Below are 26,929 nucleotides of genomic sequence, written 5' to 3' on the forward strand. Positions count from 1 at the left end.
TTTTATCTCATTAGAGTGTAAGCTCTTTGTGGCAGAAACTGCTTTTTATCATATTTACAATGTTGATCAGATCGTGCTTGTGGTCTCTTGACATTTCTGAAGCACACAGCCTTTCCCTCTCCATGCTGTGCACCACTGTGTTGAGTAGTCATGTCAGTCTTTGACCACCTCACAGCTGCTTTCTGTGTGTTAAACACAGTTTTCTAAGTGCTTTTCAAACAGTGATTTACCCAGGGACAGTTAGTAGGGAAAGCTAATTCCCAGGTGGGCCATGCCAGCAAAGAAGGCAGGGCAAAACCCAGCAAGTTCTGTGACTTGCATAATGGAGGGTTTCCAGCTATATTTACATTTCTGTTTCTTTTTTCATTTTTTTCTTTCTTTCTATCTTTTTTCTCTCTTTTTTCCTTTTCTTATGTATTTTTATTTTTTTTTTAAAAAAGGAGAGGGACTGGAAGAGGGGAACAGAGTCAGTAACAACATAGTGACTGGCCTTTCTGGAACAGACGGTTTATCCAACATTGAGACACTGTCACCAGCAGGGATCTACGTCACGGCTCCTGACAATCACATCAAGGTGAGAAGTTCAGGTATAAAACATAACATTACCTTTCTAATCAACAACATCAGAAAGATATGGAGCTTCATTTATCTGGGAGATCATATACACAGCATTTGCTTCTTGGCTGAGCTGTCAGAAACTGTGCTTGTGATGGCATATTAAAACAAGTGCATATTACAAAATAAATTATATTCATGGGCAAATTTATTACTGAAAATTTTACTGCACTTGAGTGGAATGAAATATTGCAGTGAGATCCTTCATCCTGGGATACTTGAAAAAGTTGTTTTATTTTCTAATACTCATGGATTCATAAAAACTGGAAAAAAGTTTAGGCTCAGCTTCTCTAGAATTTTTTCCTACTTCTGTCATTATAAAAAAAAGTATCTCAGTTTTAATGGATGGATGACACACTAAAATTCAGCAGTATCAAATGCACCTCTGTCTGGATTTAAAAAGACAACTTATGTACAGTCCAAGATTTGCATTCCAGGGTGAGAAAGAGAATGTTTTCCCAGTCCTATGAAAATGACATTGATTTTAAAAAAAAGAAGCTTCTCTATTCTAAATAGTGATGAAACATTGAACTCTTAACAAGCTAACAGAATAACAACCCTCACATCAAAAAGTTGAGCTCTGTAAAAATCTTTTTGTTCACTAATTCTCTGATGCTTTCTTTTAGTTCATACTTTTTTTGCCTTATTCAAGTCACTTACATTTCAGAATAAAGAGTCACTCTTACATGTTTCATGGGGAAGAAATACGATTTTCCATGATTTCAAATCATTTTTCCTTCTCAACTATTTTAAGTCTGGAATTTCATTGAAACTTACCTTTCTTACCACAGTTTCAGTTGTGACAAAAGTACATATTCCTCAAGAAAAAAAAAAAAAAAAATCCTAACCTGTTCTATTGCTAACCCACGGAAACCAAACCAATTATTAACTGTATGTGAAGACCTAGTCGCCCCCGGGCTTCTGTTCCAAGAGGAAAGAATTGCACCTAAATTTGAAGGTGAAAAAGAGACCAACACATTTCCTATGTTAGTATGAAGACAATAGTACTTAGGAAGAAGGAGAGGACTTTTCTGCAATTCCCTCAAGGGCATATTTATCATTTTTAAGACCATCAAATATGGTTAAAAAATACAACAACTAGGCAGAATCACATGAATTTCAGCTCCACTAAACACAGAGTTTTGTACTATCATGCACTGACTTACCCTGGAGCTGTCTACTCAATCGCCGGTGGCTCAGCTTTTGAAAAGGTTTGCTGCAATTATCTCTATGGGTACGTGTGAACTGACTGTGGTAGGTTTTCAGCACATTTGTTTAGCTTGCTCGGTTCATGTGTCTTCGTAGATACGCCCAAAGCTGTGGCTGTGTACCCAAACCTCAGGGTTAAGTCTGCTCTCCAGAGGTGTGCTACTCAAGGCAGAATAGCAGATGGCCCTTGAAGGGTTGCTGATAAACCTCGTTGCCGGCAGTCTCTTGGAGTGAGCTATTTGAGGCGTTGCAGCAGCAAAAGGAAAATAGGAAGAAGTTGTCTAGCTTAAAACTATTATTAGCTGCACTTACTGTTCTATGGTACCAAGCAGTGCTCAGCAGAAGACATGAAAGGACATGGATATTACGAGAAAAAGTCATACTTCTGCCAAGCAAAACACCTGTGTCTTGCGGACTTTTTCTTAATACGATAATAATCAGTAAATACAAGGGGTGCCGGTCCAGCACCAAAATTACGATGTTACAAGGTTTCAACACCTTTGATTTGGTCAAATTGTTTAGGAACTGGGTATTGCTTTTTCGGTACTTATCATCTTAATGTAATAGGAAGGTTTGAAGAGTGTAATGGGAAAGGCTCATCTTCCTACTGCCTGGTTTCCAAGCCATGACACAGAATAGAAATTTCCCTTTCTAGACTTTAATGTTAGGTCATTGTTGGGTTTTCTGCTTGGTTTTTTTTGTTTTCAGATTGCCATCTTTCAATTACTGGTTTTAAACTTACAAGCTGCAATCTTTAAGGCAAGGATTCCAGCTCTAGGTCCAGACTGTGTTACATCTGTGCGTGATGGGTTAAGCTTTCCACAGTGAGCCCTGCAATAATATTTTCATAACTACTCAATTTACTTGGGAGCCCTAAATTTGCATCGGTGACTGAAGAGCTTAAATTTCCTTGAAAATCAGTGGTCTCCTAAACGGTGTTGAAATTGGGACACAGCAGTCACTCAAACCTGAGACTACAAAGACATTCGGAGACCCAATTCCCACTGGTTTCCATTTGACTTAAGCTCTTAAGTGCATTTGTGAATCAGGGTGTTAGATAAAATTTTATACTCATACAGTATAAGGGCAAAATGATTATTGCAAGGTTAGTTTTTTTTTTTTTTAATAAAATAGGGAAGTCCTGGTTATCACTTCTTAGTGTTATAAGACAATTTCACTAGCAGGCTGGTTTTGTGCCTTTTAAATGCTATCAGCATGAGGAACTGAAGATGCCCCTCTTTGATCTTGGCTCTTTTGTCACTGAAGTGCATGCCTACAACCTTGGGTTTATTTTTGTGTGCAGGGGGAAAAAAAAAAAAAAAAGAGTAGTTTCCTATCTTCTTCTCTTGGTCCTCTTGGTCCAGTGGGTCTTTGACCTTTTGTAGTAACTTCCTATTCATAAAGATTCAATGCCCTTAAATCCCAGAGCCAGCATGCAGTGCTTATGCGTAACGTCCAGACTGGGTTTAAGAAATTCAACAAGCATCCTCCCTTTCCTTTCTTGCCATGGTGTTGAGGACTGGTAAACAGCCTAAATGAATGAACGGGGTGGAGATGAGCCAGTGTTTCCATGTCAGAGGAGTGACTGATGGTCATGCTGTTGATAAATGAATTTGTTTCCCAGTATCACCCAACCCAGCCATTCTCCACAGTACCAAAGAGGTGAGGCTGCATCTGTTTGGCATTGATTGTTTCTCGTCATTTCATCCCTACTGAGATCTTTTCTAAAACCTTCTGCAAGGTGAGTGCACGTTGAAGTGGACCCATTGAGAGTACTCCTTGCATCCTGCCAGGTTCTGAAACTGGGGGAGCTGTGCTGGGCACACTCTCCAGAGCTTTAATGTCATCTTTAAGGTCAACAGTTTGAGCCCTGGTTATCTAAAAGAAATTCATGAAATATTTACATTAGCAGTGTTGTACACTTAAGAGACACTTAAAACGTCAGCCACTTTATTTTACTGACTTGCAATGCATACCTCCAGGTATTTGGCATGCTCAGGGAGGTAATTTCTCTCTGGAATTTTGGTTGCACGGACATTCGTAATATACTGACTTCCACAAAGAATTGATTTCCACACAAAATTCCCTGCTTGCCTAAAACCCCTGCCCTCCAGCCACTAGCTGGCTGAATAAATATGCAGTTTTTTTCCTTATGAATCATCTGTAGAACGCATGATTGGAGTCGCAAGTAAAAGATCCTGGAAATAATGTGACCGGACTGCAGAAGTATTTTGTTAAAGGAAAAGGGTCTGTGGCTGCACTTTTGGAAAAAGCAGCAGTTTTACCAGGGGATAGAGAAAGCAGTGCTTTGGGTATTGATACTTCTTTGTTGCTTGACAGATGTCAGAGATCACAACTGCAGGGAACACACTTGGATGGGTCAGAAGAAAGTAATTGCCCTATGGAGGCTTTCACCTCTAGGTCATCAGGCTTGGCTTTGATTTGGACCATCAGGGACCAAAAAGTCATTAGTGTTTTAACACTGTCCGGTGACCAATGAACGGTAGTGGTGGGTGTCAGTCCTGATCTTGGAGAACAAGCTCTTCTTACAGCTGCAATAAAGCTCATCTTAGACTCCCCTTAGAGAACTAGACACCTCCAGAGAGCAATTAATCTTATCTAAGAATAGACCAGAAGAATTGCCCTCTGGACATGCCTATGCCTTATTTTTTTTCCTGGAAAAAGAGCCTAGCTTTATCAGCCTGGACTTCAACATCAAATTTGTATGCATCTAAGGTAGGTGAGAGGGATCATGCCCAGATGCGCACGTTAGCTGCTATATGGACACCATCCAAAACCAACTAGGTTTGGCTGCTGTCTAAATGAAGCAGTTATGAGCAGGTTTTTTTCCCTAGAGTAGAAAGGCTCCTAACCCACTGTATATTTAACCCACATAACCCACTTGCTACACTCTGTAAGTACTAAACTCCTAATTTAAGGCCAAGCAGACTTTATGTTCACTTATTTTTCACCTCTTGCAATAATACAAAGAATGCAACTCCATAATTTCTTCATTAAGAGATATTAAGTGACAATAACTTACAGCGCATCTTCCCATGGTTATTCACTTACCCTGTTAAAAACAACTCAAAGCAAGTAATTTACCACAGGTCTGAGTAAGTTTAGCTGTTCAGCCACTGACATATCCTGAAGATGCAATTCTCTGTTTTCTCTTGACTTTCAGTGGGTCTCGCTTGTTTGCACCAATGTTGTTTCCTTTTCCTGTATTCACTTTGGGAGATATCAGAAAGGTATGGATTGAGAAGTAAATCGATAAACTGAGCAGTTTGCAATTTACTTTTCTTTCATGGCACTGCCTTCCCGCTGAGAAAGGATTTTATAGGGGTAAGGAGTTTTCCACACACCTTTTTTCTTACCTACATTTTGAAGAATTACTGCAATACCATTTTTCTGTCATTTGTTTCTATTGCTTGGCCAACACTTGTTGCCTGGCTTGAGAACAGCTCTTTTTTTAAGACTGGCCCAAAGACAGAGTGAAAACAGGACGAGACTGAGGACACAAAAACAAGGTACCAGCTTCTGCCAGCCAGACTTACCAGAATTTGAATGGACCTCAGCTGGGATTTTAATTTCGGTTTTTCTTAAGTTTGTTTTAACTTCCAGAAATCTGTGGTAGTCTTTTTTTTCACAGTCACATATGCTTCTCTGCAGGGTAACACGGTGTGGGGTGCTGGGTATGGCTACTTCTTTCATCTCTCCCCTGAGGGACCATCCAAAATGCCTCTCCTGTCCTTCAGTGAGAATATAGCTCACTCCTGCACAAGGTACTTGGGGATTTTTGGTTGAGGAGATTTTCATTCTGTGCATGTTAGTGCTAACTATAATTGCAGTGATGAGCAGAAAAGGCTTTGCCCCTCCCTTCAGACTTTTTTTTTTTTGTAAAATTTCGCACCCTCTTAAGGGCTGCTTCTCCTGTAATCAGAGTTCTCCACAGCAGAGCAGAATCAGTGTTTGACAGTGATGTGGTTGGGGCTGATTTTCAATGCCTGATTGCAAATGGTTTCCTTAGTAGCTTCAATATGGTCCTTCCTCTTAATTCACAAGCCCAATTTGTTAACTTGCATCATTTCCCTGTGCTGGTAACAAGCTCCTCCACTTTACTCCCTTGTTTAAATGATCCTGATATAGTTTAAGGTGCCACATTTAACACATTTCCTCATCAACCATTTAACAGCAAAGCACTGAAGCATGCACTTGTATTGAATCGAAAGCTCATTTTTAAGTATACTAGGCATTTTGAGAAGAAGAGGGTGGCATGCAGGAGAACAGATAGGTGATTTCTTTCTTACACTCTGACACCTCCTGCAGGCCACCATTAGAGACATGATGCTGGCTTAGACGACCTGGAGTGACATTTCTTACCTCCAGATGCCTTATGCCATAGCAGCATGAATGCTCAACCCTTAGAGTTTGGCCTCTGATTAAGTAGATTGAAATGGAGACTAAGCACTTTGCAGCCCAATGGGATAAAAGGTGCTGTGTGTCAGACATTACATATAACAGTTATTCCTGTAGCATCCAGCAATGGCTATTCACAAGAATTTTTGCCTGTACTTCCCTAAACCAGAAACGATAGTAAAAAAATGATATTGTGCTAAAAGTCAGTGGATGGAGTCACCTGAATTTTGAGGAAATCTGCATATTAATCTGGATTTAAAATCTCTGAGAAGGTCAATCCAAGGACTGCATTCAGGAGCGCTTACACTTGGAGCGTACTCCAAGTTGGCCGAATCCAAGAGCTAGAAAAGCCTTAGCTGTCCAGATTCATGTCGGGCTCATCTGAAGCCAACACTGGTTGAAAGCTCATGGGCATGGTGGGGGTGTTTTGCAGAGAGCACCTGTCAGTGGTACTGCACGCTGGTTGTTAGCCCTGGCATGGCTAATTCTGAAAATACTTGAAAAGAAATTTTAAGGATGCTCTCCAGCGTGATCAGATGCTTAAAATAAATATTGCTAATCACTAGTTTTTGATTTTGGATTAAATGATAAGGTATGATGCAGAGAACTGTTGTAGATTTAAAATTTTAAATATCAAGATGTTGAGTAGGAAAACATGCTCATGAATACATGCACTGTAAAGAAACAGTCTCCTTTTCTTGCTTTCTTCAACAGGTATGGGCTGCTGGTGTACCCAGAATATTTGCCAGACAGCCCAAACAGACCTGTGCAGTTCAACAACTTTACAGCTTGGAGCAGCCAAGGTGGAGCACAGGTACGTTTGTCCTGACTGACCTCTGTGGTGCTAAGGATCTTTACAAGTACATCACCTCTACACTGACTTCATCTCTGAAGTCTGCAAATAGGCCAGAGTTACAGTAAAAGCTCTTGTACCTGTATGTGCATGTCTCTCAGATGGAGGCTCCTATTTTGGTGATAAACCCAGTAACACAATTTGTGTGAGCTCCTCTTACTGCTTCAATGCAGAATCAGTGCTACTTCCATCAATAGCTGGTGTCCTCTGTAATCACCTAGCATATGTCTGCCACTATAATTGTAGAATCATAGAATGGTTTGGGTGGGAAAGGACTTTAAAGATCATCTAGTTCCAACCCTTCTGCCATGGGCAGGGACACCTTCCACTAGATCATGCAGCCAAAAAAGTCCTCCTAGTGCATCTGAGCTATTCATAAAGATTGCAGTTGGTAGAGGGTCTGTTACCTTCATAGGGTTAATGGTTTCCTTGGGAATTTTTTCATCCTTGTTAAAAATGTGCACTTTTTCTGTTTGAATTCGTCTAGCTTCACTTTCCGGCTATTGTAGCACATTATTACTTAATCTGATTAAAAAACCCACACCACCCTTTATTATCTTACGGTTTCTTCCCATACCAGTGCTTACAGGCTATGATCTTCTTAAACCCCAGTCTGAAGACCTGAACAGATTGGATGTATTTCTCTGTAAGGCATGTTTTCTAGTCTAACCCATCCTATGGCTCTTCCTTTGAAGGTGTCCAATTTTTCACTGTGTTTTTTCAGACTGGTGCATTCTCTTTCTGGAAAAGCTTATTTGTATGAAAAGAAATAAAACAAAAGGATGTTTTGCAGTTGTGTTTTTGTGGTTTTCTCTGCCTAACTCATAATTTCTTTGTATGTTACTGACCTAGCATACATTAGTAACTAAGTTTATTCTGCTTCTTTCCATGGGCTCCCTCTAGGAACAATCTTCTTGTTGTTAGGTAATTGTAAGAAATACCTCTGGTTATTTTCAAGGCATCTTTCTGCCACAAACATTAACTTCCTTACCCTAATATTTTTTCCGGTAATAAACCCCCCAAATTTTAGAGCCCTTTTACCCTGTCTATTGATTCTGTTTCATACTATTCTTTTTTCTTTTAACATGAAAATAAGTTAACAGAATGTAAAGATTTTTGTATTATTAATTGACAGCACAAACCAGACATTAAGAGGAGATTCTCAGATACTAAATATACATTCAACACTTGTATGTTTTTGTACTTCCCCTTTGTATTGTAAAGAAAGCAAGCAGAGTTACAATCTTTTTAAAAATTTATTATCATTCCTTTATTATGCTTTATTATAGATTTTTAGAAGCAGCAATCTTGAACTCAAACATTTCCGGATTTATGCTTGCAAAGACTTTGGCATTGACGTCATAGAAAGCCTGGGAAACACTTCTGTAGCTGATAGCGTTTTAATTGGACACATTGGGCAAAAGGTAAGTACTGCAGGAATTATTTCAATGTCTCTTGAGTTACACAGCAACCCTTCAAACAGGAATTTGGAGAAACAAGAAAGCAACCTGAAGAACAGCCCCTGCACCATGGCAGCCTTGGTAAAACTGAGATTTTAAATAGATTGTATGTAAAGATAAATACAGCTTCAGGATGAGGTTTGGGCACTGATCTCTTTGCATAGTCCTCTAGCTGTCTTATATGCCTTGGAAAGATGATGCCTTTAGCAGCAGCACCTGCAAGGGACATTGATTTGGTGATAAAGCAGAGAAACTTGGAGCATTAGTACTGCTCTCCCAGCCTGCTGGAACGGAGGATTTTGTCGCTTCTGCTTGCAGCAGCAGAAGAGAAATAGCATTTGATCAGCTAGATCCTGCATCATTTTTCAGGTGCTCCATTTATACTAGCTGATGAGAAAGTGGAGATTACATTCTGCAGAAAAATTCAGCATTTTTCCCAAATGTCTTTTTGTTTCGGTATAAAAGTTTTGAAGATTTTTTTTGAACAAATTTCAAAAAAGGACTCTGATTTTTCTATTTTAATTTGGAACTATTAGAAGATGTTATATTATAATGCATATTCATGTATATTCTTTATAAAACAATAGTCAAAAGTAAAAACAAAATCACATTTCTGTTCAACTTAGGAGCTGAAGGATTTTAGTAAGATAAGTGTTAGTTTTTTCCCTACTCATGTTTTTTTTCCAAGATAGACATGGTCTCAGAAAACCCTTGGAATTTCACAGAACCTGAATTTTTGAGAGAAATCATAATTTTTGTTTAAATAAGCTTTTCTAACATAAATTGCTATATACCTTTTGCTGTCTATAGTAAACAGACACCAGTTAACTGTACACAACTGGGTTCAGTTTACTGATTTGAGAATAATAAGGGGGTATAACAGATTTGATTTCTATCCTAGTCAACATTTTGATTTCCTCTGCTCTCTCATAGCATCATTGGTCCACCTTGAACACAAAGTGCTACTTACTTACTTGAGAATGAAAAATGCTGTAAAAATGTAATATTTTTATTTATGCAGTAAATATGATCTTCTTCTGTTATTTCTTTAGGCAGCTGGTCAAAGTCCTTTGGGGGCTACCAGGTTGTTAACAGATTAATAACATGGATAATAATGGAATTTTAGTTACAACTGGCCACAGCTGCTTGTTCATGATTTTGAGGGCTTTTTTGCCCTGCTCAGTTTTCTATTGTTGTTTATAAAATTAATTTTCTCTCTGACTGGCAGAAAAAGAGTTTTAAATGAGTTTTCTTTAGAAACTCACAGAAAGAAGCCTCTGTAGTGGATCTATTGGAAGTATGTAGCTCAGATATAATCCTGGCCTCACCAGTCCAACCTTGCAGCATCCCAAAGACACAATTAATTTCTCTTGGGCACCAAAGGGTGGATGTCTTTGTTTTCGCTTTGCAGGATCCATGGAAGGACTCTGATGTTGTACTTGTTAAGAGATTTAGAGGCGCTCAGCTGTGCCTTGTTTCTTGCAGTACCCCAGGGGGGTGATTATCTTTGATTATCTCATGATAAGAGCCTCCTTGTCATAATTTACATCTTAATTTATGTAATTCTCCCTTTAATAATGATGTCTCTTTAATATCAATTAAAACTTTATGACATTAATTTAATGGGAACCTTGGATATTCCTCTCTGCTAGCCCTTCCAGTTTTTGAAAGAGGTGCTTTAAAACAAGATTGTTTTCTGGAACTATCAGGGCATTTAAAAATTTGGGCTTTGATCCATTAAAACATTAGTAGCAAGGCTAGATCCAGGGCCTGTAAAAGCCAAGGGAAAGACTTTCATTAGTTTCCTAAACATTCAGCAAGACTCTTCCATACTTTCATAAAGCAACTCATTGCCTTTGTGGAGCCAGTTGAGGAAAAGCATTTCTTCCTGAAAAAGCAGGAGGTCCAAGACAGATGACACACACTAGGGAGGAATTATCACCTCGTACCCTTCTTCTATTTACTATTTATTTAAATAAAGTAAATTAACTAAAAAAATAAATAAATATAGAAATAAGAGTGGTGTGGAAGAACAGGCAAGTGTAAGCAAAAAACCAATAGAGTCTTTCTGAGATGTTACCAGAAGCCGGGGATTTCTGCTTAGCAGTGACTTGGAAGAAGATGCACAAGGACCAGGACCATCACCCCAGGTGTTTTGGCCTTGGAGTAAAAAAGGTCATGGAGCTGCTGTCTCTTAATGAGACTGAAGATAGTACCATCTCTTTGAAGTGATAAACTATAAAAGTCCATTTCCTTCTACATTTTCAATTAAGGAGGATGTTTTCACAGAGGGTGGATTTCTTGATTGATTCCCTACCATGGCTTTTGAGAGTTGTCCTACAAAAGTGTTTATTGGCCTCAGAAATAGCATCAGGCATTCCTGCCAGCCTTTTCCCCTCCAGGCTACCTACTAGCTCTGAGTACATCCTTCTTCCCGGCCTGTCTCCAAGATAAATTGGCAGAGAGATGTACACCTCCCCTGTGCCATGGCCTACAATCCCCACAAAATCTGGTTTGTCCGTTGTGTTTCCCATCACCTGTGGGTTTTGCTCTTCTTTTTCACATCTTATGTTTTTTTCTGTCTCTCACCGATACACTTGTCTTCTTGTTATTCTGAAGGACCCTGAAGTCAACCAGAGCTTTGAAAAGAGCCTAGCTTAAATGCTTCCCCCCATCCCCAATCACACAAAAAGGTTTTGGATCTCGGCAGTCAGGTTTTTCTTAGAACGTAAATTGGGATAATCATCTTTGTGGAGTAGGGAAATTTCCTGCCTGCTGGTCAAGACAAGGTAAAATAAAAGGGGCCCTAAACAAATCTGCTCACTGTGCCTTCCAGGTGGATTCTTTCTTCCCAGGGAATGCGCAATTTCCTTTCTCTTCACATGTCCAACCTTAACTAGTATGCAACAATCCGGACAAAGCAAACAAGGCAAACGCTGCCCTGAATGTAATACTATCACGTACTGCAAATGCTGAGTTAAACAGATGTTACTTGTCAGAATTTGCAGAGCAATAGCTCAGATCTGTCCTTCAAACAGCATACATTGCCCCACAACCATGGGTGTGAGTGCAATCACGTCCCCGTGTGCCAGTTGCTGCATCCTGGACTCATTAGACTTGGAGATTGAGGTGGTGATATGTTTCCCAGCGCTCTTCATTTCTTCATTGCAGGATGGGACCTGTATGTCAGCAGGACTAAAAACTCCCAAAAGATACCAACTATTCATCTCCAACACAACTTTCAGGAACTTTGATGCGATCACTTGCACAGCAATCAGGACTTGTTCTGGCTGTTACCAAGGGCAGGGTGAGTCTGATTTACTCTGATTTAGCAGGGTTTCCACAGTCTTTGGCTTCCTCCCATTTCAGATTCAGATGTTCAGGAGTTCATAGTTTCCACAAGCAACCCTTGAAAGATGTTTCCGTTGAATCCCGCAAAAAGCACTGTATAGGGATGAGGAGTACAGGCCCCAGCTTTGCTTCTGTAGTCTTGTCACTATGTTTGCATCAAGAGCCAGGTTTTGAGGTATTTGCATACCTGCTTTGCTTAGGTTTCACGGCGCTAAATAGTTTCCAGAAGCGCCACTCTCTCTGTTTCACTTCCCCAGCTGGGACAGAAGGATAATAGCAGGGAGGTGGGGCATGAGATGATGATATGTAGATGCAAGGTAAATACTGTGCATGGTGTGCAGCTCAGATGAACTGAGAAAATCGCTGAGCTGGGATTGTAGTGATACACATAACAACCAGTCCTCGACAATACTCACCCTCTTTAGTGTGTGCATTTTGCTGACACTGCTGGCAGGCTGAATCAGAGCCTTTAGCTGCTCTGCTCTGCGAGGGCTGAGGCTGCAGGTTCTCTCCAGACAATCTCCCTAAGAAACAGCTTCATCATTTAGCTGAAGCCACATGCTGCATGTGTATTTTGAGACAAAGGTAGCCTTGTTTTTGCACTGATTTCATTTTCTCAGTGGAAGGGGGTTTTATACACTGACTTGTTAACTGCTTCTTCATTTTGGGAGGTAAAATTTCAAGAGCAATGATTTCTTTAATAGCTATGACACATCCTCGCAGAATTTTGCCAAGCTCCTACCTCAGGCCAGCCTAAACCTTAGGTGAATTTGCCTAAGATCACATGTGTAAACTAAGTATCCTTTTGAGCTTTGAAAAGGTACTCAAAGGCTCTTTGAAGAATGTTCCAAATGCAATTACCTCTTAAATATATTTATATATAAACGTATACTGCCCTACAATAACATAACAGAGAAAAAGACTTCAGGAGGTGAGATCAAAGGACAGAAGGAATAGTAAAATCTGACTCAGAGAGGCTGCAACAGACAATATGATAGTCACATAGTAACCAAATGCGGTGCATGAACACTTATGCCAAAGCTGACTTGTTATGGTCCATGAGGCAATGATTTTCTGACACATCTGGAAATATTAATGTGTTCAGAAACCCCCTGTGCTTTAACCTGCATGAATATTCCTCCTTTTTGTAGCTGTCTTCATTACAGTAATGAAGAGATCCTCCAGCCACACTTTTCAGCCAGGGCTTTATTGTGCCAGGTGCTGTACATATGCATACAAGTATATTTACACACAGACGTGCACAGTCCTTATCTCTAAAGAATTCATCTTATACACAAGGCAGAAAGGATCTGTACAAATCACTGTTTTGGAGACTATAACTTTTGGCAGTGGGACTTGCGAAGAAGCATTTGGGGTCACTGACAAGGACCAGGAGCAGCACCTCGATCAGAGGAGTGTCTAACCACAAGTCCCATCACAAAAGGGTGCTGGACAGGTGGCAATTCCTACAACCATCTCTGTTTATTCGTTTTGCTTAATATCCCCTTCTTGTTGACTCAGCAGACATCTTTCCAAAGCAAAAGTGAAGTGAAGGTAATTTCTTTTTCTCCAGAGATGTCTTCAGGCCTATTACTTGAAGAGGTACCAGTCTTTGATTCTGAAATGCTGCTTGTTTCCTTCAGGTGGGTTTCCAGTGAGAGCTGAACGTCTGACCTTCGTCAACTCACCTTTCCAGGTGTCCTTCCCCTTTCCTCACTCTGCCATCCTTGAGGATCTCGACGGCTCTGTCACAGGGCAGAAAGGAAGCCACCTCCTCCCTTCCACAGATATCCTTGTGGTATCTTGCACAGCCAGTGCCAACTTCAGTCAAGCTTCTGGTGGCAGTGTTTGTGGCAGGGACCTTGTTTTCCACCGTATGTCTCTTCATTTGTAAGTAACCATTCCACTTTTGAAAAATCGGCATGGATGTCGCTTGCTATGTTTTATATTAAGAGAGCTGCTGGGTCTGAACACAGTCCCAACACTCCGGTCTCTCTGCTGGGTCCTAAACTAGGTCAAAAGCCTGAGCACTGGCATACATTAGTCCATGTTGTTGTCCACATGGTCTCTGGCACTGTTTTTTCTGGCTACTTCTCACCCAGAGAGTTCTCAGGCATGGTTTGAGAGATAGCATAGGGACCATTCCCATCTGGCAATTTGGATGTAGTCATGATGCTTTTGGGGAGGAGAACTTAGCTGTATGGACAGCTGCAAGAATTATCCAGGCCACAGGACAGTCTTTGATTTATTTTATTTACTTGGACCTGCCCAAGTTCAATTTTTTTCTGAGGTTCTCAGCAAGCTGCTTGTCTTTCTTACCTTGGTTTCCTACCTATAGTCTTGATTCCTGTCCTGAGACAATTCTGGCAGTGTTAAGTAAGCCTTTTTAGTGGAGGTTGTGGTGTACTGCTATTTTGTCACTCTTAAAATACCAGGGGTATATAAATGGGCCTTGTAGAAATGAGAATCCAACTTAAGACGGACACTGACACTCAAATCTTCAAAGTGCGATTGATGGCCAAGCCCCAGAAACAGAGATTCAGTGGGCAAATTGCAAACTTTACCAAGATTTTCTAAGTGCTGACCTATAAAATACTTCCAGATCATGAGGGAAACACGGCAGCTGATAATAAGATGCTGTCTTAAAAAAAAAAAAAGTTTGATTTTAATTATATTTTAAGTCAAGTTCTGAGAGGGTTTCCATTTATTCTCATTATGAGAGATTTCCCCAAATGCTCGCAAAGAATAAGTGGTCATGAATAAGGTAGATTTTCATGTCTTAAGCAGAAAATCTTTGCCTTCTGTTTTCACTGCTGTTAATTTCATAAACTATCAGATTCCTGTATTATGTTTCCTACTAAAACTGGATTTAACATTTTATGATTTCATGGGCCCACCTCTCATGCAATGAATAGCCATGTTCTACAGAAGATATAAGTTCATTCTGTATTTAATGAAAAGAAAACTTTCCAGTTTTGGAAAGTTTTGGAGCCATGCCTTTCTTACCCACCTCATCAGGACTTTCTGGTCTTTCATTTTGTTGTTCTTTGCTTGCTGTGAGGTGAATTGAGTCAATTCAGATCATCAAACCTTGTTAAGACTGACCCAGGCTCACAACCTAAGCAACCTGTTTCAGTCTATATAGTTACGGTTTCCCATCAACATTATGGGATCAGACAGTGGTACAAGGGAGATATGAAACTCAAGAATAAACTTTTGTTATTGTGAGTGACAGAACTTTTTTGGCAACTGGATAATTGCTTTTCCAGCATTAAGATGCTAGTTTTCACTTGATTTCAATGGGCACTTGTGATAATACCACTCTTTATAGATGGAAATAAAAACCCATTTGTTTGTTGTCTTAATCATCATAGAGGAACCCAAAGCATAAATGAACAAATTACTTTATGGGTGAAAGGTACTACAGTAAATCTGTGACGTAGCTCTTGGAGCTTATTCAGCAATCAAAATTACTGGAAAAATTTGGCGGGTGAGCCAGAAATTCAATATGAGCGAATTCAAATTGGGTTGAAGACATATAAACTTAGAAGAACATGTGTGTTCACCATGTAGACACTGGCAATGTGTCCCATTACAGCTGATGGAAACCTGTGTCCTTGATTTGATTGCTCATGGAGAGATATCTAGTGCTATTTAAAATGCCCTATGATATTTCCTTTGGCTTGTCACTCTGTGGCAGAAGGGTAAGGATCTGCTGGAGACGCTCTGTCAGATCTGGCATCTCACACCAAAGTATTTGATTGCTTGGGACATTTTAAGCAGCACTAGATGCCTCTCTTCATTTGATCTTTCTCTTAGGGGCTGGTCAGCTGAACTGCCCTTTCGGCTTCGCTGACTGTACATACTATGATTCTAGTGACTTATGCAAGCACAGGGAGTGTTCACACATATGTACATGAACATACATACGTAAGTGCACTCTATCTCTCTTTTTGACTTAGTTTTGAACCCATTCCAGTTTCAGCTGTTTGTGGCATGGTTTTTTTGGCATGGTTTTGGCCCAGGACAGCTATCCCACATCCAGGCAATTTGTGGGTACAATTTAGAGGTCAACACTACCCAAGGAACCATTTCCAGTAGGGCAGTTTAGGTGTCCCCATGCTGTTTTGGAGTCTGAAGGAGCTTGATCGTACGGATATGGCCAGGCCATGCCAGCTAGCCTCAAGGCCAGAGGGCTGGCCACAGCAGCAGTTAGCTTATCAGAAGAATTGTAGCCACTGGTCTGTGTCTGAGTGCTTACACACTCTATGAGTGGATGAGATATGGCCTTGTTGGAGAAGATCTGTCTATCTGTGTGGGTACAACCATGTCTTATAATATAGGGTACGTGTCCTCCTTGCTGGTAGCTCTTCACACTCCCAGTAAATCATGTCTACTGTAAGTTTGCAACAGACTGCCACTTTTGATTTTTTTTTTTTTTTTAAATTTCTAGAGGGATAGAAAATGGGTTTGGAGAGCTCAGCCTCCTACTGTCACTGCCTCATAGCCCACCTTTGTAATAACCTAGTCCTGGTATACAGCCAGGTCTTTCCCATCAGCTTTAATGGTCATACAGCTCCCAAGTGCTGTCCCAGCTCACTTCTGTTGCTACACGTGCCTCCGCAGTCTGGACATGTTCCTGCCTTTGAGCAGCTGGCAGCTAAAGAGATCCAGTGGAGAAATACTGTTCAGCAAAGTACTGCCACCGCTTCTACTACCCAGGGAGGACACTTGCGAATTCCTGGCATAAAAAAAAAGGAAGTGGAAAAGGCTTTTAGTGATCTAAACAACAGTCCTGCTTTTCCTCCCATGCTCATCTTCCCTTCCCAGTACCCAGCTCAACATTTCACTTTCTTTTTGAAGTACAAGCCTGAACCATTATCCATTTTTTTGCTGTTTCAAGTTAGTAGTACACAGGCAGAAATCCTGAAGTGGTCTGTCAGAGGGCTATTAATAATTCACATCTGTCTTATAATTCATGTTTTAGAAGAAGAAGGAAAAAAAACCCTTCCCAAATAGGAGGAAAGAATAATCACATGTTCCATTGAAGGGGAAAACTGTAAGACTTTTCAGCTACCTGCAGGCTTTGCATGTGATTACTGTTTCTCATAATGAAAACAAAAGTCTGCAATAAATTAAGAGCTGGGAATCATTCTGAGTTAACAAAAAGGGAACTGGGTAGAAGACAAAATACGACTGTGCTAGATATCTTTCTGGACCTGTTAACCATGAGGTCTTAGGCACATCACTTCCCTTTCTAGCCTGTGTTTACTTTGATTCTATGGACTAGAGGTCTTTGGATCGATGCTGTGTGGGTGGATAGAGCATCTCACAACATTGCCTGTAGTGTGATGAGTCCTTTTGGATACTTTCACAACATAAATGTTAATAATTCGTGACAGCTAATGTATGCAATACACCTTGTTCCTCTTTGCCTCAAAAGGTGGTTAAGGATCAAGTACAAATGGAAGCTTATCTGCAGCATTGCTGTTGAACTCTGGAAATGTTTGAGCCTTGACCTAAACTTTGTCTTCCCAGTAAATTAATTAAGAGTTTTAGATTAGTCATATCAATGATTGGGCACTTCTCAATCAACCTTTTATTTCAAGCAAGTCCCATTTCTTTCCTTTCTTTATTATTCATCTGCATGAGCTGGGAGTCAACATACATCAAAGACACTTGGCAGTCGGAGTAGCAGAAGCCAGCTGTTAGCCTGTCCTCTTGAGGACTATGTACTTAACAGAGCAACCCAAGAGACTGAGAGCATCCTCTCTGCTTCCAGATCCTCTCTCCTGAGTAGCTCCTACCAGCCAAATCACCATCATGTTAAGTTGAAAGAGTGTCAGGATGCAGCCAAGTAAATGCGGTGAGTCAGGGAGGCTTCAGTCACACGGACAGCACTCCAAAACGGACCTGGTAGAGGAACAGGGTGAGGAATTAAAGGAGCTGGAGGGGATGAAGAATGAAATTCAGTTAGTAAAATATCCACAGCATGACCAGAGGATGAGGGGGTGGAGGAAGAAGAAAGGGTGAATTTTGTCCAGATGTATTTGAAAAGTGTTTGCAATAAAAAGGGCATAGTTTAGGATTAATACAACAAAACATGACTAGGAGCAATTGGCTGAGGTTGAGCAGAAAGAATAAAGATAGGTGGGTGACAGGAAAGATTTCCTAACAGTGCAGTCTTTTGGATTCATCTAATCTCAGTAAAAAGATGAAAGTACTGTTGCTTGGCTTGCTTTAGTTTCTGATGAGCAAAGAATTAAAAATCGCTCTGGAAGAAATCTTTTCTGTTGTGCTCTACCAGGCCCTGGAGTATGTGACCTGTCAGATCTGCAACTTGCTAGTTGCTACTCCAGCTCCAATAATCTTAAAGGCTGGGGCAAGTAATGGATTTTGAGATGGCAGTCCTAGTACGGCAACCTCTGTCCTAGCAACCTCAAGCTCATTCCCTGACCCAGTGGGCAACTGGGAAGGCTTGGCTGTGTCCATGTTATTAACCTTCTTAGCCTCCAAACCAGCAGGGAAGTTCCATCAGTGCTGCCTTTTAGGAGAGAACCCCTTCCTGGGAGCTGTCTGGGATAGGGCTGGTTGGTGCAAACATATCTGGGATCTTTTAAATTATTTAAGTTACTATGTGAGCAACTGACTCTTTATCTTTGTGCTGTTTAATTTACAAGAATGCACGTAGTGTATTGGCACTTTTTTTCCCTAAACCATATGTTTGGGAAAAAAAAAAAAAAAATTGTTACAGACAAACCCTAGAAGCCTTTTTTTTAAAAGAAAACAAGTATCTTGAGCATTTCTTGACTCTCTGTCCTGAATTGCTTCATCCAACAACTTCCAGGGCAATGGGGATCCATTTCGAAGCTTGCATTGCTGTCACAAAAGCCTTCTTCACAAAGTCCAGTTGAAAGTTAAACTAATGTGTCACTTAAGCACCCTTTAAAGAGGGTTTTAATGTCTTTTAAAAATGTAATTGAAGCTTATAAAAGTCTTTATAAATTTATATGTGAGAAAGTTATTGAGTAGTCTGAAGAACAGCTTATGCCATGGCACAGCACAGCATGGCTGCAGGCTAGATACGGCTGCTCCAAATGCCACCACTACCCATATTATCATGAAAATATGAGTCTCTATTAATATTAAAACAAATTTTCATTAAAAAATTGTCATAACATGATTAAGTGACTTTAAAAGTTTCTTCACATTATGCATAATTTTTACAAGAGGAGAGCATTAGAATAATCGGCAGCCAGGCAGCACCTTGCGGCAAAGGGGACTCCAAACACTTCGCGGCTGCGCACACCAGAAGGAAGTTTGCCTCTTGTTCCTTTCATTTGCTTTCCCCTTCTCACTGAGGAAACCTGGGACTTGCTCAGCACCAGTCTTGTAGATTCAAGCCTTTTATTGCTTCCCTCTTCTCTAGTCTGCTGCAGAGGAAAAGATTAACTTTCTTCTTTATAGCCTTAATTCTTAAATCTGGTCTAATATCCTCTCCTGTAGTGCATGCATTCAGTTGCTGCAAACCCAGCCGCTGCTGATGGGTTAGTGTGAAAAGAATAGCATACCCCCTACCTCCGTGTCTTTGAGTCTTGAAGAGAGTTCAAATGGTTACTCTAGTTTTGCTTTTCCTTTGGTATTTACTGACTGTGGTGCCTTCAGATGAACACCCACCTGCTGTGAAACACCCTTACAGTCACACTTCTCTCAATGTGGACATGCTCAGTTGCTCTCTGGTCCTGTATCCCCCCCTGTGTACATAACTGTATTCACACACAGGGCAGCTTACACACTCACTTGGCCTCATAACCCAGCCCTCTTGGGGCTCCCATGGCATAACGTGGAAGGCAAGTATTAAATCATTGGCTGTTGACTGTTCGGTTAACCAAGACATCAGCTAAACTTCAGAGGTTCAGCTCTTACTGCTCTGTAGTTCTGGCATCTGAGACATCTCACCAAAGCAGCCAAGAGAAATTTGGTTCCAGGTGTAGGACCCCTTTCCATTTACCCTGCAGCCTGGAGTATTGGCAGCAAAGCCAGATCCTGAACAGGCTTATGACTATGCAAGAGAAGATGTTTCCCCAGGCCTGCTGCCTCAGCTTGACCGTTGTCTGGGATTTTTCTGGGTGCAGGGAGATATGTTTAGCATTGAGGCAGCATTTGCTAGCCCTACACTTTCTTTCCTTGCAAGGAAAAACCTGACAATCCAGTTGGATGCTTCTTGAGGGCTGGAGAGATGCAAGCCAGATATGCCAGCTGGGACTCACTGTCATAACCAATGTATTATTAACCCTAAAATTGTGTTAATTTGTAGAGGACTGCAAGTGGGCAATGGAGGTGCAGTAAAACCTTGCCTAGAGCACCTGCGTCCAGATTTTCAGATCCACTTTGGACGCTCTAGAGCTCTGCCTAACATGGGTTAAATGGAGTGATAAAGTGGTCTTCTGCAGATCTTTGCTATGCTTACACTGCAGAGATGTTTGGACTGCTTGCTTACCAGCCACTTTCCAGCTCAGAATTTGTATCTGATTTTCGTTTTCTTTAAAATATCAGCCTGTAAACTATAGGAGCTGGGGAAGTGATTTAGGAAGAGAAGCCGGGGTAGCAAACTCAAAAGCTACTTTAAATGAAGCCATCTTAGCTCGTAAGTCACAACCCTTTCTGCTCCTGGGAGATCATCTCAATTCTTCTTTTACTTCAAATTCAGAAGGCCTATCTCATAGTGGTCACTCAGGATTAGGGACAAAGATCTAGTTATTTTTGAAAAGAGCCATACAGGCAAAAACTTGCTAATGGTAAGGGTTCCTAATATAAGGCAGATTTGAATCATGCCCTTGGTCTCTCAACAAAGATACACACATTTACTTAAAACAGCTGCAAATTCTTAATTCTTGGCAATTAAAATAAAATGAACTGGTTTTGGGCCCAGCATCAAACCTGTAAAATGTTCGGTATGGTCATAATTTGGAATTAGCCTCCATTTGGCCAGCAATAAATTGGACTGTGGATATAAACATTTGGTGTCCCATTTGAAGTTCAATGCTATATTGTTTCCTGTTTTGGAGAGGGATGATCATAATGGATTATTACACAAACGTATCAAACAGAAAGCATTTAGAGCTAAACACAGTCTCTGCCTTCATACACAAAGATATGGACCCTTAGGATAAGTAAGTTAATGGTAAACATAAACAGGAGAGTTAATATTTGTTCTACTTGATGTTGTTGATTGGTTTAACAAATCCTTTGTGGCCCATCTATGTTGAGCAGTTCTGCACAATGCACTTGAGCTAAATTACATAACAGTTTATACAATCACAATTGGTAAATTGTGGCTCAGGCTGTAAAGTCCTATCCAGTAATCCTGCCATATTTCTAAAGCAAATTGCTCCTTAATTGAAACCTGCTTCAATATAAAAATACAGCCTTTTCAATGAGTCATCCTTTTTTTTCCCCTTACACTTTGTAAAGGCTTCCAGCAGTTTAAAGTGAGGGTTAATTTTGCATTAAGACCATTGCCTCCTAGTTTCTTTCAAATAAAGCCAGGGGAAGTTCAGGGGAAGGCTCTTTCCTCTGATAATGAAGCTCTCCATGTTAATGATGCGTGCAGGCTCCCTTGGATCCTCTGAATTAGAAATACTTGTGTGTGTGCGAGCTACTCTGCTTCATTAACATTAAGGAGAGGTAGATTGGTGGCTATTTAGGGCACAGTGAAATTGCTGGCTATTTAGGGCAAATGGAAATGGTGCTAATTGTGGCTGGCAATTCCATTAGTAGGGTACTTCCATTTTGGTGTCTATTTGGCATATAGGTGAAAAAAAAGCACACTGACATCCTTTCAAGGGGAATGTAGTCTCAGGCTCATTGTTGTGTTGTAGCAGTTAACTTCTATGCAGAGCTGCACAGTTTTTCAGGTTCCCCAAATTTTTGTTTTGGTGTGCTGGCACTCTACCAGGAGTAGGGTACGTGTTTGTGGGTGGCAACACGTCGAGCAAGGTATGTAAAAGGCAAGGACACAGCATTCAAGGTCAAGAAAACCCCAGAGACTTCAGGCCATGAGATCTCTCCTGCTCCCTTTCCTTCCTGGGTCATGAACAAACTTCCAGTTGAAGGTCATGGAATCCAGACTATCACAGTATGAAAGCATGCAAAGCCTTCTTCCTCAGAAAGGTTTCTGGTATAAAAAAATGGCATTTTCAAAGCAAAGATTCTCCAGTGAAAGCTGCCTGTCTCTCTATCCCAAAGACAGAAAAATTGACTGAAAAAGAAAGTTGGTAGTGTCTGAAGCAGGCAAAAGTCTATCCTAGCTTTGAAGTCCAGGGTGAGACGACTTACCTGTTATAAGTAGGAATACTGGGAAAGATGTATTTCACTTAACTGTAGCCACCTGGAACTTAGCTGTCTAGTTTAAGATATTTATTTGGGGTGCCTTTATAACCTCTTGTCAAGATTGGTGTCCAGCAGAGTTGCATTCACACTTAATTCACTAGCTAGTGAATTCACATTCACATTCACATTCACTAGCCAGTGAATCTACACGGCTAGTGTGAAATTGCCACCTAACCTTCTGACAAATCGAACAGATGATGTGTATTCCTCCCTGTATCCCAGCAGGATTGCCCATTCCAAGCTTTCTTCTCTGTCTTTAAAACTTCTTGAAGGTTCCAGGGAGAAGTCTCTGAGAAGTCAAACTGTCTCATCAGACTTTTCCAGTGATGAAGGGTAAAATGAGTAAAGAGCAAAACCACGTGGATTTACATTGCACTGAGTCTCTATCGCTTTCTGTGGTGCTGTGCACCTTTGTAACTCCATAAGGCAGTTCCTGACGTACAGGAGAGTTTAATGTTGCACCACATTACGTGTGGTGTGCTTCTGCTGCTAGAAATGTTTTCCTGTGTACCTGTGCAGGTGCTGATAACTCTGGCAATAATGTGCTTGTTGTCATTTACTTGCTTAATTAGCAGCCTAATATCCTGGTCCAGTTAATGCCTATAAGAGGAGGTTTATTAGTAGTACGAAAGCTGTTTAAGCCTTATAAACTCCTTCCAGTCAGTTTCATTGGTCTGCCAATATCTTCCGGTTGAGTGATTCTTTGCTGATTCACACTTCTGTTTCCCATTGCTGTTTCTCAGCTGAATGTTTCTGGGTAACCAGAAAGTCCTTTGCCAAAGTGACAGCCACCAGAATAATAAAAAAAAACCCCAGAACTGATTTTAGAAGAGAAAAAAATCTGCAGGCAACCCTCCTCCAAGATGAGTGCTATTGTAATTATGTATTGTCTACAAAGCAGCAAGGGGAAAAACAATCAAAAACTGCAAATACAAACAGGCAAATTGCAGGATGACATGAGTTTTATTACTGTCTATTTTGAGTAAGCAAGCCATATCCAGTATGGATTGTTGGGTAATATCCTGAGATATCTAGTTGTAGGGTAATACTCCAATATTTAGAAATACCATTTTAGTTATGCTTAAAAGAGGTGGTTTTTTAAGCTTAGTGTCAGCTCAAATGCCAAAACTGACTAAAAGTGGACTAAAGGTGAAACAGCCAACTTGCCTTGATCTTGCAGCAGCACTTGATTCATGTATAAATCTGCTGCATTCATCTTTATGGCAGAATTACGGCCCCAGGGTACATTGGCAAGCCAGCAAGGCTTCTCCTCAGCTGACAGTTAGATCTGCAGTCCTGGGACGTGTATCCCTAGCAATTCCCCATGTATAATGTGAAGAATGCAAGAAGCAGGAAAAAACTTGTGAGTTGCAATTGTGCAGCTGCAACCCCAATTTTCTTATGAGCATGTCTAGTGGTGGCAGGGCCAGGGATAGGAGATGCTGCTGACGATGGGGTAAGACCCTTGGTAGAATTTTGGATACTTCCATCAGAGCTCCTCCTGTATCTTTAGTGGCATAGATAACCCTGCGCCAAGCCCTTTGCAAGCCAGCTGGGATCATGCTCAGAGTGAGGAATAATCTTTGCCAGTTGCTACTGAGAAGAGTGCCAGAATGAGATGCATCAAATTCTCAGACAAGCTTAGGCAGTCTGTGCACTAAGAGGACAGGGAGAAGGTTCTTAGGCTAGGATTTATTCTTCCTGATTTTTGATATCAAAATGCAATTTTGCCTTCTATCTTGGGGAAACCAGTAATCACAGCAGTAAGAGGTTATTCTGCCCAGACACCCAAATAATCAAGATCAGTTTAGCATAATTTGAAAACAGTCTTCGTACAGAAAAAAGACAGAGCCTGCCCCTGAAGAGGAAGTCAAGGTGGGTGGTTATACCCATCCCAGCTTCACTGTGCTATTTCCTATTTTTAGTAGAGAAAGGTCTCCAGAGGCCTTAAATCTGAAGAGTTTATGCCCACTCATGATATCATTACTGCTGTTGATCTGTTCAGTGAAGTGTTTTTCTCTGCCTAGATTGGACAGAAATTAGGAGTGCAAAGCTCTAGTGAAAAGGGGTTTGAGTTCTCATTTAGATGCTCAGAAGAACTGCTGTACTAAAAGTCCATCCATTTTGTGAAGGCTTTCATCAGTCTGCAGCAGCCCCAGCTTCATACTGCTTTCTGACCTGGGTGCAGAGCAGCTTTCTGAATTATGCAGGATTTTTGCACCTTCAGCCTCAATGAAAATTTTGACAACTCAAATGAGAGTGAGTAGTCAGAAAACTCAAATTTCATAAAGACAAAGGTCGTAAAAGTTGAAGCTGAGGCTCCTGAGTCTGGTGGTGCAGTATTTGGTACCCTGGCTGTTGCCATTGCTCTACTTCGGCACAAGCTTTGCTACTCTGTGCCTTTATTCCTCCACCTTTTGTGTCTCTTTCTCTTTTTATGGCACTTCAGGCAGAGATCGTTTCTTACTGTACTTGTAAAGAACTACACAAATGAAGTCACATTCTGAGAGAGCACCAGCATATAATACTGTAATTCAAATAAAACCAGAACTGTATAGGTTGCAAAATGAGAGAGTTCAGTGAAAAAACGTGATTATATTTTTTTCCTCCAGAAAAGAGGCTCCAGACATTCCCTATAATTTAACTGTGACTGACAGTAGGAATAAGACAACCACAGTCAATTATGTCCCTGATACTTTATCAAACCTGTATGGCTGGATGGTTCTCCTCTTGGATAAAGAGACTTACGTGTTGACATTTGACAACCCTTTGGCCAGCAAACAGCTCCAGGTAACATGGGAATTTTTTATAATTTCAAAATTATATTTGGAAGAGATAATCATGCTTTCATCTTTCTGGGTGAGCAGAGAGAGGGAAAAAAGTGTTAAGTGCACTGAGAAAATCTCTACATATATATAGACAGGGCTTAGATATGAAAACCTAGTCCCTGAAGCTCTCAGTAGTAACTTGGAGCAGGAAGATGATTCTGGATGTCTTAGATGAAACTTCAGTGTGGTTCTTAGGAATCGACAAAATTTTTACTACCTTAAGACATACTGAAGCATGGTTTTTAGAAGACATTGTTGCTCTGCGCCTTTTAAAGGTGATGAGCAGAGCTGATTTTACCTGAATTTACCATCACCTTCTGCTTAATTTTACATCTCTCTTCCATGTTTCCAATACATATTTTGTAGAAGAATATGTTGCCTGTGAGGAGCACCATCCTCTTTGTCCCTTTATACTGCACTCCGTGGAGCTCTAATCACAGACACAGTCATGTTTATTTTGGTTCCCTCTTCTCTAGTATTCAGTGACATTTAGCAACTTCATGCCTGGGAATTACTTGCTGGTGGAACACAAGGATCTTCCTGCACATCCTGAAGTTGTGGTGTCCTGTGGGACAAGGACCGGACAGCCACTCCAATCGCTGCCTTCATACGGACATCATAGGAGCTGTGACTGGTATCTTGACAGCAGACTGGGGAAGCTAACCTATTTGGGTAAGTGCAATATGAGGGACGCAATGTACCTTTTTGTTCAAGAATGGTGACAGAGCTGATATCTTTTTAATTTAAACCCCCAAACTATGTAAGGCCTTAGATACAAGGCCATCTTTCAATGGCCTTTCAATAAGTGAGAAGTCCATCAAAAAGATCAATCAAATAGGCAAATGCATGCACATCAGGTCCATCTCTGTCTGATCTGATGCCTGATCTATCAACAAAAGGAATGTATCCTGAATAGTGGGTGATGTGATATCGGTAGAATTTGAATTGGTGTTTTGGAGAGGAAAAGGCATTAAATTCCACTAATGATCTCTGTTGTCAGTTGGTCCCATATCACATGTATCATCAATAAATCATGTGCAATCTATCTAGGCTGAGCCCACTGAAGGCAGTAGGATTACTGGGTGAGAATTTTTCCTATGACTATAAACTTCCAAAGGTGTCATAGACCTTTACATTTGAGTATGTTGGCTTTGTACAGTAGATCATGAAGTGTGGTGGTAATTTTTTTAAGAATTTCAGACATTTACTGATATTTATTCAAGTTTCCTTTATTCTTTTAAATTTGGGACATTTTCCACAATTCTCATTCTCAAGCAAATGATGATATAAGGGTCTAAGTTGTACATGTAAAAGGCAAGATAATGATTGTTGTCATTATTAATAATAGTAGCACCAGGAATTACAAAAACATTTCAGTGCCTTTGAGAAGCATAGCTTATCCTTCATGACTGTCATACAGGGAAGATAAAGATGCTGATTTTCACAGTAACAGAAAATTTTGTCACTGATCTAATCTGATAGTTTTAATGAATTTCTCTTGATTTGCACTGATGAGATGACATGCAAATGGCTTTCTCATGTAGGATCTGTTTAGGAATGAGCAACTAGAACAATCAGTGGGAGAGTGGAGAGGAAAACACGGCTGGAATGAGGGCAGGCAATCCACTGAGCTTAGTCTGACAGCAATGAAAATCATCCAGTGTACATTTGAGGAGAAATGGGAAAGCCCATACCTTAACCTCAGTCTGAGGGTCACACTTCTTGCATCCATCTCTGGTCCTATGGCCAACTGCCGTTGCACAGCTTGTATCCATATAGCTTAACATTTTTTCTCTCAAAAG

The 26,929-nt window shown here is 40.6% G+C and overlaps 1 protein-coding gene across 1 annotated transcript in view; it reads left to right on the forward strand.

The window, feature by feature from the left end:
- PKHD1 (PKHD1 ciliary IPT domain containing fibrocystin/polyductin) overlaps positions 1-26,929 on the forward strand; it is a 255,192-nt gene that overhangs the window by 119,701 nt on the left and 108,562 nt on the right. Inside the window, exons 41-48 of the mRNA XM_075049823.1 lie at positions 441-574; positions 5,497-5,609; positions 6,958-7,057; positions 8,386-8,520; positions 11,728-11,863; positions 13,551-13,797; positions 24,912-25,089; positions 25,604-25,799. Coding sequence (XP_074905924.1) covers positions 441-574; positions 5,497-5,609; positions 6,958-7,057; positions 8,386-8,520; positions 11,728-11,863; positions 13,551-13,797; positions 24,912-25,089; positions 25,604-25,799 — 1,239 coding nt within the window. The remainder of the gene's footprint in view (positions 1-440; positions 575-5,496; positions 5,610-6,957; positions 7,058-8,385; positions 8,521-11,727; positions 11,864-13,550; positions 13,798-24,911; positions 25,090-25,603; positions 25,800-26,929) is intronic.

This window comes from Buteo buteo, chromosome 17 (genome assembly GCF_964188355.1).
Source record: "Buteo buteo chromosome 17, bButBut1.hap1.1, whole genome shotgun sequence".
NCBI lineage: Eukaryota > Metazoa > Chordata > Aves > Accipitriformes > Accipitridae > Buteo > Buteo buteo.